This window comes from Octodon degus, unplaced genomic scaffold (genome assembly GCF_000260255.1).
Source record: "Octodon degus isolate 3935 unplaced genomic scaffold, OctDeg1.0 scaffold00020, whole genome shotgun sequence".
Classification (NCBI taxonomy): domain Eukaryota; kingdom Metazoa; phylum Chordata; class Mammalia; order Rodentia; family Octodontidae; genus Octodon; species Octodon degus.
Genome location: NW_004524596.1, coordinates 6,127,383 through 6,141,564, shown reverse-complemented (window position 1 = coordinate 6,141,564; position 14,182 = coordinate 6,127,383). Strand labels below are relative to the sequence as shown.

Sequence of the window (14,182 nt, the reverse complement as noted above, 5' to 3'; positions counted from 1 at the left end):
GGGGCGGCCCGAGGGGCTGGGAGAGGGTCCGGCCCACGCTGCGCCTGGGCTGGGACTGGTCCCGCCGGCGCAGGGTAGCAGGAAACTCTCCGCACACTCCAATATCAGTGAACTTGAGAGCTCTCTGTACAATACTCCAGATTAAAACCTCCTGATTGATAGAAGTAAAATGATGTGTGAATAAATGTCTACAAATGATATCAACACATAGTAGATATTCTCAGGGCCTGTGATTTTACAAAGATAGTATGTATAAATTCATAAATGAAAATTAGAGATATGCAGTTTAGAATAAGAATGTATTGACAAGTTTGTATAAGCTATTAAGATGTTTGGGGTTTGTTTTTTGCCCCCCTCTCCCCTTTCTGGAAGAAAATAGTTTTCGCCATCACTGTGGATTCATATATTTGAACTAATCAATAACTAACTCTGCTCCTACCACTGCTCAGCCAGGTCTCTCCTTCTCTGAACCCCTATATCAACTTGGGTGCAAGTGAATGAATGAAGTGCTGATCCCATTCCCCTAACCCACTCTGAGCTGCCAATGGACACGGGGGCAATCGGCCCACAGAAAATATGCCAGATAAAAAATGCAAAGGACATCGAATGTGACCAGTTTGACTTACATAGGTAAGGTCAGTAATAGGAAAAACAACAGAGAAGAAGTAGAATGGAGGTGCTAAGCCTAAGCTTGTAGTTTACAGATGGGGTGAGGGTCAGGGTTGGGTGAACGCTGGCAAGAATGAAGTATCGAGGGTAGCGTGATGCTCCTAGCCAGGGTTAGTGAAGGCCTAGGGACAGGGCAAAAATCAAATATGGGATGAAAGCCGGAGTAAGTAGAGAGCTCCAGGGCAGGCTGAGGATCAGGAGTGGATTGTAGGTCCAGGAATGAAAATGAAAATGAAGCTGTGTGCTGCCCCCATGACCAGCAGCAGGGTTTTAGGGCAGCATCAGTATGCCCCCACAGGCATGTCAAAAATTCCACATTGACTCAGAAGATCAAAGTATCATATACACACTTGAGCCACTAAGGGACATTAGAGACAGTGAGAAAATGCCTCATACCTGCCCCATTCTTTCCAAGACCCCTCGCTTCCTCTGTCTTCAAAAGCTTCAAAGAAGGCATTTGCTTTCTCCACGTCTATGCGCTGCTTAGAGTATGTGCTTCTAACGAACCAAACTATTAATTCTTTGATCTGATTTTTTTTTTACAGCATTTCAATTAAGCTTGGCCAAACATAGCTTCTAACCCAGAATTGTTCTTTGTAGTTCTGGGATTCCTCAAAAACCTAATGCCTGCCAAAGAATGCTCTATCATAAACACTGTGCTCCAAGGACTCTGAGGCACTTCTAGGCTTTGGCAGCCTCTCCTTTGAAGGCAGCACCAGGGAAACTTTCCACACTAACCATGCCGTGAAGTTGGTTGGTGCCTCTGGCTCCGGGTGGGTGCGGGGTCGAGGCCATCTTCTGCGCTAAGTGTCGAGACCCGTACAGAGAGTCCTGAGGAGACCAGTGAAGGAACGCCTCTTCGCCATCAAAGAAAATTAGCTGGAGTGATAGATTGGGCTTGGAACCTGATATATTCTGGTAAAATAAAAATATTATGAATTAATAAATAAGCAGATTAAAGCACCTACAAGCAGGCTCAGGGGCCGGGGGTTCGATCCCTGGGCCTGCTGTGCCGGCCCTGCCCCTGGGGTGCGCTGAGCAGCGATTCAGACTGGGCACGGAGGCACCCACCCGTAATCCCAGCTCTTGGGAGGCTGTATACAGGAGAATCACTGTGAGTCCAATCTAGTAGTGAGACCCTGAACAGCCTGTAGACCCTTCCCTAAAATACAGAAAATAAAATAAATAAGAGCAAAACTGCTGAGATGATTTAAAAAGAAACAGTATTTTCCTATTAATTGGACAAAAAGACAGATGCACCATAAGTAAAAGAAGATTCTAAAGCAAGCAAGTGAAACAATGCCAAAATTGATTTCAAACCACCTCCTCTCTAAAAAATTGTCACACCTCCCATAATCTTTACCCATATAAATCTCACCTTTCTCTACTTCCTCGGAAAATAGAAGCCTTTATCTGTTCTTACGCCCCAGAACAATCCGAAACACTGGAACTGCTGTGATGAACACTGTAATATGTCTCCAAGTTCCCATCTAGGAGGATGCATTGTCCCAGCTGCTGGGACAGCTGTCAGCCACTACAGAAACTGCCCCAGCTGTGCCCCCCCTCCAGTGTCCTACACCCCTTGTTTGACCTGCACAGGTGCTGGGGATCTCAAAAAGGCCACTACACCTCCAGAGCTCCCAGGTAGTTGGCTGAGACTGTCGTCGAACCTGCACTACAGCTCAGTTCTCTCTGCCTAATCCCATTTCTTTCTCCTCCCTGCCACCCTCTCTGATCCCAACACCCTCCCTACTAAGTGACCTGAATCCTGATCTCCACACCAAACTCTGCTTCCTGGGAAGCCCGCCCTGAAATATCTGCACATCTTTCTTACTTCTCACTATATTTAAATCTGAAAGGGTTTTTTTTTTTTTTTTTAAATAGAAACAAGAATCTGCCCTAAGAATGCTACAGGGATGCAAAGAAGAGTAATTATAGCTTTTCCTTTGAGTAAGTTTATGCTTAGATTAGTAAAGATTAAACAAATACTTGAGCATGGAAAAAATGTGTCAAGGGCCACAAACAAGACAGGTTCGCTAGAGATTGGACAGAATGAGAGGTAAAGTCCCTGGGCAATCAGGAAGGCTCTATGGAAGAGATAGTATTTGAGTAGAACTGAGAAGGAACAGCATTATAATTAATTTCACACTTCCCATTATCGGGCAACAGCTCCCCTATTTCAGATGACGGCTTATGGTACTGAAATCTCCTCAGTCCTTCAAACACTAGATCCCTCATCTGTTAAATCTTCTGCCTCTTTACAGTTCTTGATCCCAGTAATGCCCTTGTTTCACTCCACACTCAGTTTAAATTCCTGTCAACCATCCTAATCCTTCATGCACACACCCTCAACGCCCTTGCCTCTCCGAGCCTAATCAGACTCTCACAGCAAAAGCAGAACATTACATGCAATTCTCTACCTTGTGTCGGCACTCTCAAAGCTGAATCTAGGTAGAGAAAAATACACCAGCATGCTTTCTGGTGTCTTTTAAAATTCATGACCACAGGCATCAGTTGGCCTTACGTGTTAACTGGGAGCCACACTACACTTTATGTTCATTCTCTCTTCACACTCTTCTTCTGTTTCACATTTCCTCCTCACCCTAACCCCTAACCCTCCTCAACCTCACCCGGCCTCACCTCCAACCTCACCTCCAACCGTGGACCTTGATTTCTTTTTCCCACACTGGTTAACCCCTAACCCTCCTCAACCTCACCCAGCCTCACCTCCAACCGTGGACCTTGATTTCTTTTTCCCACACTGGTCTTAAGGCCAACTCTCCACAAATGCACTAATTCCTCTCTCTCATCTGCTCAAGCACATCACTGTAGCAAATACCATTTCTCTTCTATGTCAGTTTTTCTCTCTCTGCTAGATAATTCCCATTAGTCTAAAGACAAGCTCTTGCTTCTGTCATCTATAACGGTTGAATCCACTATCTCTACCAACTACTCCCTTATTTTTAAAATGCTATTTGTAGGAAAATCCCTCAGATGAGCTACCTGAAATCTAACACAATTGGGCTTCAGTCGATTCTGATTAGACTTCATCTCCTTTACCTACTGAAATTGTTCCAACGAAGGACAGCTATGACCTCAGTGTTGCTCAATCCAAAGCCAAATCTCAGTATTCATCTTTCATGATTTACTGGCAGCAGTTGAGAGCTGATGGCTCCTTCTTAAAGACACTTTCTTCATTTGGCTACAAGGACACCATAATCCTTCCTTAGCTAGCACTGATGATTCCCTTCATTACTTTCCCCTCTTATTCTAGAAGGCTCCGAGGCTTGATCCTCTGTTCTCATCTCTGTACACATTCACTTCTTCGATATCTATTCTTGAGTCTTTAGATGGATGGATGGATGGATGGATGGATGGAAGGATGGATAGATATCTCCAAACCTGTATATTTAATTGTCAAATGAACATCGCCTCAGAGATGTTAAATAGACATCTCAAACATAAAGTACCCAATCTCAGCCTACAGAAACTGATGGCAATATCACCCTTGGATTACTTAAACCAAAATCTATTGTGAATTGCCTGCCCCTGTCCTTATACACAAACACAAACACACCCTGTGCTAGTTCATCATGTCACTGAAAGCCTACTCCACACACACACATACCTTTCCTCATTTCAAGTCACTTGTTTATTTGCTTCATTTTGGGGGACTTAAAGTAGCTCCAGAATTTTGTGATCAACTTTTCATATACTGTAGCCCTTTTGTTTTTCATGTGTCTGGTGGGGGTTTTGCTGTTTGGCAATTCCCCTCCAGAGGTCCTCCCTCTGCTTGCTCCATCCCAGTCCAGCTGCTTACTAGGCCTGCTTTCTGCCCATTATCCCAGGTCTCCCCCTTCACCTAAAGAGTTCCCTCTCTCTATAAGGGACTCCCAGGGACCAGTACCCATGACTTTGTTCTTCCTTGATTTTGCTGAAGCACATCTTTGAGCAACTTTTAAAATGAATCAGCTAAAAAAAAAAAATGAATCAGCTAACATAGGAGAGAGCATTATTGAAAATTTATATTTGAAAATGTTTTCATTCTATTTCACATTCCATTTGGGCTGGGTATGCAGATTCTGGGTTGCAAATTATTGTTATTGAAAATATGTAAGGCACAATTTCATTGTTTTCTAGATCCCAAGGTTCTTGTCAAGAAGCCAAAGCTATTCCCATGCACAGCTCAATCATTTTTATATAGCTTACCAAAATTCTTAGAATGATCTTCCAGATGTAATCCTCATTTCTTATTACTGTTCCTCTTTCTACTACTTTAGGACTCAACTCTTTTACTGGTTTTTAAAATTTTTATGATAGCATTTTTAATTTCCATTCCCAAGAGCCTTTTCTTTTCCTGTGATTGTTCTGTAATTGAACATTCTGTTTTTGTTTCATAGAAATCTCTTCTCTCTTATCTCTCTAAGGATTTTTTTTAAAGTATCAAGTTATCTTTTGCTCCTTTCAATATTTTATTTCCTCCAACTTTGTTTTTCAATCTGTGTTATTTATTTTGCTTCTTTCTTTCCTGAGGGAGACTGTTCTCACACATCTGGTCAACTTTCGTGCTCATTCATATTAAAGCACTGTCTTGAAACACAAACTGCTTGGCTTCACCTAAGAGCAACCTTGTGTTTTCACTGAGGGCCCCCAAATGTCCCTCTGTATGACCTTTCCTGTGAGGTGGTCCACATTCTGTGGAGAAAGAAACTCTGGCTTCCTATCTACTGGGCATACACTCACTGCAGGCCTTTTGGTGCTGGGAATGGGGAAAAGACTAGAGACCTCACCTTTCAATGGATAGACTCTGACTTCCTCATACTAAGTTCTCTAAGTACTTTGTATCTGTCCTTCTTTATATCTGATCTTCTCATGTTCAGAGCCTTATTGTTTCAAGTTCTCTAGAAAAATATTCCCTCATCTTCTGCACAGGTACTAGGGGGGTACTCTCCTACCTAACAGGTAAGGACTAGGAATCTCTGTAAGCACTTCTTCTGTAGACTTCTTACCACTCTTTGTGTGAGCTCCCACCCTCACATTCGCCTTCCTGATATGTCGTATCTCTAATCCCTGAGCCCTTCCACGATTTCATCAGGAGAAGTGTTGGCTTCTTTCAGTTCCTACCCCATTTCACCAGAAAATATGACTCTGTTCCACTCTGATACATAATTTGCTATGTCTTCATCAATCACTGTCTTCCTATTGTGGTACCTGTTAATGGGTGTGTCCAAGTTTTCTCAAAGTGGAGTTTTTCTGATTGTTTTAGGATGGTCTCAATAATAAAAGAGAATAAAGCTTTTATCTTCTAAAAAATTACATTATTTTTGTATCTTAAGTGTTTCAATTATCTTAATATTGCTCCTTGATTAGATCACAAAATAAATTTTATTTTACTGTTAATTCCTCATAACTCCTGAAAGGATGTACAGATCTAGGAGATATATATATATTTATATAGATATAGATAGATAGATACAGATATTCCAGGTTTAATAAGCACTAAGTAGTTAAGTAGATTTTTCTTATTGGGTGGAACTACAAGATGCATACTTCAGTGGAGACATTTTAACTTTCTAGTTGTTTAAAAAATTCTTAGTGTTTACATAGTTCTAGCTCCAAAGCAAGCAGCACAACCATGAAACAAAAGCTCTCTGGGACAGCTTGTGATCCAAGCCTTCTCCACCACCACCACCCAGAGCAGAGACAAAAGAGGGCAGTTTGCATCTTCTGTGGGCTTGAAGGCTAGGGTGCCTCACAGGACTTTCAAAGTGGGGTGACTCCAATCATCAGTGCAATGATTTACTTTCATTCTTTTCTCTTAGCATCAATTTGTTTAGTTAGGAGACTGCTATGAACACTAATTTTGGCTTCCATGAGGAAACCTGCTCTTCTTGCTTTTTTTTTCAGCCTTAACAGGAAAATAACTATGGCCATCGATTTCTAGTAACTTAGGCTTGCACCTTGCACTTAGGTCATCTCTGTGGTTTTTGTAGGTCTTCATGGTAGTGTCATAAATGCCTAGCTATCAGAGTTCATATAGTCAATGAATTACATGCAGTCTCTCTTGACCCAAGACTGAACAGGTTAGCTAATACTATAACAACAAAGTACAACAAACTACCTCAAACTCTGTGGCTTAAAACAACAATTATGAAAGTTAATGGGTCACCTGGGAAGCAACTGATAGAGCTAAGTTTGTCTGAAGATGCTCTGTTCACTCAGCAATCATGAAGGTTGGCTCTGCTTTACAGATCTCTTAGCCTCTCACTGGGCCTGGCAGGCCAACTACAGTATGCCCCTCTCATGGCAATGGCAAAGATACAGAGAGCAAGAGCATTTCCAGCCTCCAATCACATCTACTAGCATTTCATTGGCCAAGCCAAAAAGCAAATCCAAAGTCAAGGATGAGGAAGTGCAACAGGCTACAGTGAAAGGACACAGCAAAGCTACAAGACAAAGATGTAGGTGTGTAATTATAGTCTTACAACTGGAGAAAGGAAGGGCTGCAGAGCTGGAACAATAACCTACTGTATTCTGCAACCCTCTCCCAGGTCACTTCCCACCCACCACCACCCTCCTTGTCCATGATAGCTGAAGAACCTAAAATAAATCCCTAATTGAAAAAAAAATTGTCAAAATATCTCCATAAGAAAAAAATCTGATACTCTCCAACTCTGCATTCAAAACCAGCCCTATTAAAAAATTTGTCCACATCATCCTTTACCTCTAAGAGAAAAGGTAAGAAAATGTATATGTTGGTTCACATTTTTTAATGAGGCTTCCCCAGCCAACAAGTCATTTAGACCTCTGTTTCTGATCACCAAAAGCAGAAGTAAGCTAAATTGGAAAAGGTAAAACAGTTCACCATGTGTAAACTCACCTGCCACACAAAACCATGCTTTGTAAATCGTATTTCAAGCAGGGGAAGGATGGAACAAAGGCATTATAAGAGATTCAGAAAGCAAAATGAAAAAAACAGTGAAAAGTATACGGAGAACACATAAACAATTCTTGCTTTCTTCAAGTTCAGCATATCCAGCAAAAATAGAACCAAATCTCCCTATTACTTTCATTACAAGATAAACCTTTTATTGCTTTACTCCATTGTACCAAAAGCTGGACCCTTCATGAAGTTCTAAGGGGGAGGGGAAAGGTATTTATTGCCTGTGAACCAAGTTTTTGTTTTTACTTTGTTGTGTTTATTTGATTATGAGTGATACCAGAACAAAATGTCTTCATCTAGTTTAGCATTTTTTTCCAATATACCCTTAGGAACACAGAGACTGAAATAACATCTGAGAGTCCCCAAAGTATTTTGAGCTGAAAGCATTACAAAAGCTCTGCTATGCTACACAAAATTGAGCTGAGATTCACAGATAATAACAATAATGCATTTCTGCTTCGTGCTTTTCATCTTGATGTGTCTGAATTACACACTTTCTCTTTAGAACCACTTTCTTCTAGCTCCCTCTCCACCACACAAGAGCCACCCCATCTCAGATGAGAACATTGTGATGTTTTATGGCTGTGTAAATAAGAAAGAAATAAACATAGCTCATTCTAAAACATATTTCTCACACTCAGACTTAGGTAATACAAATTACCTTCTTTTTCATTACTTGCCAAAAAAGATTGCATTTAATTTCATACATTTCCAAGGCTGAGAAATTAGGTCCCAATTAATAAATGCACTGTCATCTATTAGGTTTATAGCCCAAGGTTGACATTTTAAATCATGCAATCTTCCAATTCACATTTCTTCAACCTCATGTCATTTTGAGGAAATTACAAAAATGTGCCAAAAAGCCTCTATTTCCACATGGTATTCTCATTCCCCCAGGGATTTCAGAATGCACTCAGAGTTGCTGCTAATGTATTTTACTCTAGGAGTCAACAAAGGCAAGCAGATACCTTCAAGGAGAGGAGTTGCTTGTCCAAGGCGCGAGCAAGTTCCAACATCATTGCACATGGCACAGCCGAATCAGTGGCTCCCACAAACATCCTGTTGTCCCAGTGGGGAAAATATTTGGAGTCATAGTGGCAGGCCAGGACCAAGTGTCGATTGGCAGTGGGGTTAAGGGTGCTGATGATATTTGAAAAAGACCGGTAGCCATAGGGCGTCTTGCTCAAGAAGGTGTCTACTTCCAAGACCCAGTCAGCCTGAAGTCTCTGAATTTGCTGCATGATGTGCTGATCAAAACAAAAGCCAAAAATACATGAACAGTTTTTATTTGCTAACCATGTATTTAAAATTATGCATAAGGTCTTTCAAATTAAAGTTATGAGGTGTGTTTACTATATTTATTAATAGGAATAATATTGCTAGTAATTACTATTATAATTAGTAGCATTTTTCCTATTTAAAGAAAAAGCAATCTTCTTCCTCTCCCCTAACTTTGTCCTACTAACTAGCCCCAGGTAATTGTTAAGTATCAACCAATATTAATAGATAGATGTAGATCCACCACATATCTTTCTTTGTTTTCACAAGTCTATACAAACATATGAATACACATATTTGGCAAAGAAATATATGTTTCTTATAAAAAAAGAATCCCACTTTACATGTCTTTCTGTCCCTTGTTTTTCTTACTGAACAAGGCACCAATGCACATATCAGAAGTCAGGTGCTAGAAATCTGGGTCAGTAGTATCAAAGTCTACTTTTAAAATTTCTAGGAGGCCAAGAAAATGTGATTGAGAAATCAGAGTTCTGCACATGCCTAGTCTGAGGTCTTCAAAGATAACATTTGCAAGATGTACGTCTTTTTGTCTCAAATGCACATCAAGTGTCCGCAAGTCCAGCAAATGCTTCATATGTAATAAACACTAAGAAGATACTGACACCACCTGCAAGCATAATGAAGAAAGATCCCCATAACAAAAGAATGGATAAACAGAGCTTTCTAACTGTATACAAGGCAGATCCCAATCCACTGATAATGCTGATAAAAAAAATAAACAAATAAAGGGATCTCTTTGCACTCTTTTCTGGCCACTTGCATTTCATGGTTTCTCACCATAATGGAAAGGAACAGCAGGTAGAAAAAGGACTGAAAGACTCTTCCTTAAGAACCTGAGATTTGAGTCAAGCGAGGTGGCATGTATCTGTAACCCCAGCACTCAGGAAACTGAGGCAGGAAGCTTGCCAATTAGAGGCCAGCCTGGGGTTTATAGCAAAACTCTGTCTCAGAAAAACAAACAAAAAAGAGAAGGAAAAGGAGGAAGGAGACAGAGAAGGAGAGGAATTTATGAGTTCATTGCTATTGTATTTACTCTTTTTGATTTTTCTTTTTTTCCCTTGGTCCTATTGTTCTCACAGTATCCCTCCTCCAACATATCTTTGTTAGTTGTCTTAATTAAAAGCCCCCAAATCAAACTAACCCTGACAATAACCAGCAATTTGTCCCACAATTAACATCCAGTAGGGATGGAACTTAAAATGATGAGCAAATAGCTTACAATAACTGGAAACAAATGGGAGATATTTTTTCCTGCAAGGAAATACAGGATTTTCTATCCTAGCCAAGACTGTCGTGGCAGCCTGCTGCTTGCTAATGTGACGGGACACGTAGACAAGGGCCTTGGAAAAACTATAGCAGGAAGCTTCCAGGGAGCGGGAAACTTGGGAGTAGGGGTGGTCCTCATTCTACATCAGCCCTGATAAAACCAAATAAACAAATGATTCCCCAGTTATTTGCTCATTCTTCGCTTTGAATTTTTTTACTTTTATTATACATGTTTGCAGTGCATCATTACACTCACTGTGGAGAGTTGGAATACATATGTAACATATCTTAGTTATTTTTCTTTCCCTTGCCAAGCCCTCTCTCTTCATACCCGCTTCTCAGTTCCCCTCTCTATTTGCCATTCTTTGCTTTTGGTAGAGAGCAGACTTTGGCCTGAAGAGCACTGTGTGCACTTATATCATATTTTCTCTATTACAACCTTACATGTTGTCTGTTCATGTCACAAAAATAAACATTTATAACATTTTGCCAAGTCAGCATTCGTACCTCACCTATTGTGTTATTCTCCGTAATTCTTTATGCAAGTGGCTTCTCTGAGATGTATAGTGCTTAACTCACAGCAGCCTTAAGTAAATATGCAGTAAGATACAGAAAATTATACGACACAGAACATTAGTTGCTTAAACAGAGAGAAATCACTGTGCACCCAAGAGGAGCTTTCCCAAAGACTATGAAAATGCAACTTCAGCCTGATTTCCTGAATTCTGGGCTCTCAAAGTCCCTATACGTCGCTTTAAAAGATCCATAAAAAGGATCATCTTTTTTAAAAAGCGTATACTCCAGAACATCTGGTAGCCAGATGATAAACTGCTCCATAAAATGTCTACTTCAACACCAACAGTAGCCTGCAAATCAACTGGTATTTTAAAAAATGTATCTCTTAGCACTGCTCTGAAGCAGCCCACACAAACACATTCGCCAACCACTAACCAGGTCTTGACCATTATTTTCTGATGTACACACACACATTAAATCCCACAAATAAATCAGCAAGTGCTGCCAACAGGGCTTTTCCTGGAATAACCTTTTTGTAGTTAGTGCAAGTACTGTATTTTTATTTATCTTAGCAACCAAGATAAATAATCATTAAAAACAATCAAATTAGGTTCAAAGTATAGTTAGGTCACAAATACTCCCTTTTTTGCTTTTGGCTTTCAGACTTAGTCTTGCAAGTTCCCACTACAAATCTCTAGAGGAAACTCCCCAAATCACTGCTTCTGCAGCTAGAATATCCCTAAAGTCTAATGCAGCTGTATTCTCATGCCTGAGTAGGAGGCAATGAGGACACTATTCTGTTATGTTCCACTTCCCAGAGGGGCAGGTTAACATAAACGGGTGCCCCTGAATCTATCTTAATTAAAATCCTGGTCTCAAGAGTTAAAGAAGCAATGATGTCAATAGACAACAGTTGTTCAGGGGAAGTAGACCTTCAAATTGGCACGAAGCCTGCAAGCACACTGTTGTCAGGGGGCTGACCCCTGCCACATGGACTTCTGGTACATCTTTGTGGATGCATCACAAGAAGGGGCTCCAAGCTGAGGAGGCTGGCAGGAGGTGCACCCCGGAACTTGTAAATACATCTTTCATGGAACACATGAAAGATGTGTTCTTTGGTGCCACAGATGCACTTTGTAGGAAAAGGATTGTTTACCTAATCAAAAAACTTAGTCATCCTGATTTTTAAATTTATTTTTTATTCTTATCATGGAAATCGCCGAAATGCTCCCAAAATGTAATGCCTTCAAATTATTTATTTCATAAATTATGACCTCAGATAAAAATATTCTAGTAATCTAGTAGTAATACAGATTGTGAGATATAATTCCCCCAAAATATTCCTTTTCTGAAAGAAGATTCATAAGAATGGACATCTTTACTGCAAGAATTAATTCCTTTAACAATTTTGTATCTAATCCACAGTATTTTTAGAATTGAGAGTCTTATCTAATTATAATCCTGTCATTTTATGAATTATAGGACATCTGATCTAGTTCTCAAAAAGGTCTCAGGAGAGTAATTGCTATCATTCTTGCTTAAACTCAGTTCTGAGTAAAAGGCTCAGAACTGTTAGGCAAAGGAAGACTATTAATGTTCTTCCCTCACGTAACTCTGTCATCTACCTTATTCGCTAAAAAGGACACCCGTTGTCTTCCAAAACATAGGAGACAGGTCTCTAACATTTAACCACGAGTTTCTTTAAAATGTACAAAACTGCCAGGCATGGTGATGCACACCTGCCTGCCCGTAGTCCCAGCATTCAGGAGGCTGAGGCAGACAGAGCCTGAGGCAGAAGAATCTTGAGTTTGAGGCTAGCCTGGGCTACAAAGTGAGTTCAAGGCCAGCTCAGAATATACACTGAGACCTTAGACCTTATCTCAGAAGGCACAAATCTGAATGTCTTCAGTACATTTCTGACACAACCGCCCTGTTACAATTTACTGCTCCATCAGCCAGGTCCTGCAGCGGCAGCCCAGCCTCACTCCCAGCCTCACTCCACCGCAAGTTAAATTCTGTCATTAAATTTCTCCTTTGTGTCCAACCCTACAGAACAGTAGAAAATGTTACTGTGGACTCAGCAATGCTTTTACATAAATATATAATCTTCTACATAAATGCAGAATCTTTTTAACCACAACAGTATCTATGTGTACTATTGACAAAATACATTCTATGGAAGTTAGAGATTTAACAACATTCCTTGTGTTTACGGACTTCACAAGCTCACAATTAAGGAAATAAGGCTGAAGTGACACATGTTTCTGCTTATAGACAGCCAGAAGAGCAAATGGTATGGGAAAATGAAAACAACTCATCCTCTGGGGCTGAGCCTCATAGATTTTTCAAAAAAATGAGAAATTGAGAATTTTGGAAAGTGCCAATGACTCATTTCAGAAATTTGGGGGGAAGGGCCGGCCAGATAGCTCAGTGGATTAAAGCACCTGCTTAGCCAGACGCAGGGACCAGGGTTTGATCCACAGCGTGCCATGCTGGCCTCGCCCCCGGGACGCACTGAGCCAGTGATTAAGACTGGTCATGACGGTGCACGCCTGTAATCCCAGCGCTTGGGAGGCTGAAAACAGGAGAATCACTACGAGTCCGAGCTGTGCAGTGAGACTCTGTAGACCCTGTACTAAATACACGAATAAAAGAAAGAAAAGCAATTTGAGGGGAGATAAAACCCCAAGAACTCTAGGCATTTTACATACCTCACTCTAGGCACAGAAACCAACATAGCTGGAGCTATTCAAGTGCAGTGGTTCCTCCACGTTCTCTAGTAACAGGACAGGGAAGCGTAGGAGACCTTGACCTTATTCTGGCCTTGCCACTAGTACTCACATAGCCTTGATCAAATGAATTCAGGTGCCTGAATCGCAGTGTTTTTAATTTATGACATTGGAATAATAATAGCTCACACATAATAGCATTGTGAAGATTGGCTGTGGAGTAAAAGTGACCCTTAAAAATCCGACATCACCATTACTGTGCCTCAGCCCATCTAAAGGTTGGAAAGAACTACAGTCCTCTCAGGCACGGAAAGCGGAAGTTAAGCAGAAAAGAAAAGCCCAAGAGCTGGCTAGATAGGTGGGCCTCACAGGGCTCCACGGGCACTTCCGCCTGAAAAGCTGGGTGGATGGCGTGGTCTCAGAGGAGGATTTGAGGAACCAGCCAGTTCCTTCCCAAGCTGTTCCTGAGATGGGATGGCCTAAGAAGCAGATATTCAGAGGTGGAATTTCAGGTTGCTTAGGAAGACCTAACACTAAGAACTCAAAGAGAAATTAAAAGTCAAGCCCAGTTTACGGGTCACTCTCCCCTCTACCAGCAGCGTTTCCCAAATGGCAGTGGTAAAATCAGTAGGTCAAAATCAGATTTGGGGAGACCCAGAGCACAGGCCCGGGAGTGAGTGAGACGACCCAGGCGGCGGGATCCTGAACAGACCCAGAGCGCAGGCCCAGCACAGAACCCTTCAGCAGAACTCCCTGCAAA

General features: G+C 41.2%; 1 protein-coding gene across 1 annotated transcript in view; it reads right to left on the bottom strand.

The window, feature by feature from the left end:
- Positions 1 to 14,182, bottom strand: part of Qpct (glutaminyl-peptide cyclotransferase) — a 36,370-nt gene that overhangs the window by 12,418 nt on the left and 9,770 nt on the right. Inside the window, exons 2-3 of the mRNA XM_004627722.2 lie at positions 8,581 to 8,859; positions 1,408 to 1,584 (exon numbers count right to left, since the gene is read on the bottom strand). Coding sequence (XP_004627779.1) covers positions 1,408 to 1,584; positions 8,581 to 8,859 — 456 coding nt within the window. The remainder of the gene's footprint in view (positions 1 to 1,407; positions 1,585 to 8,580; positions 8,860 to 14,182) is intronic.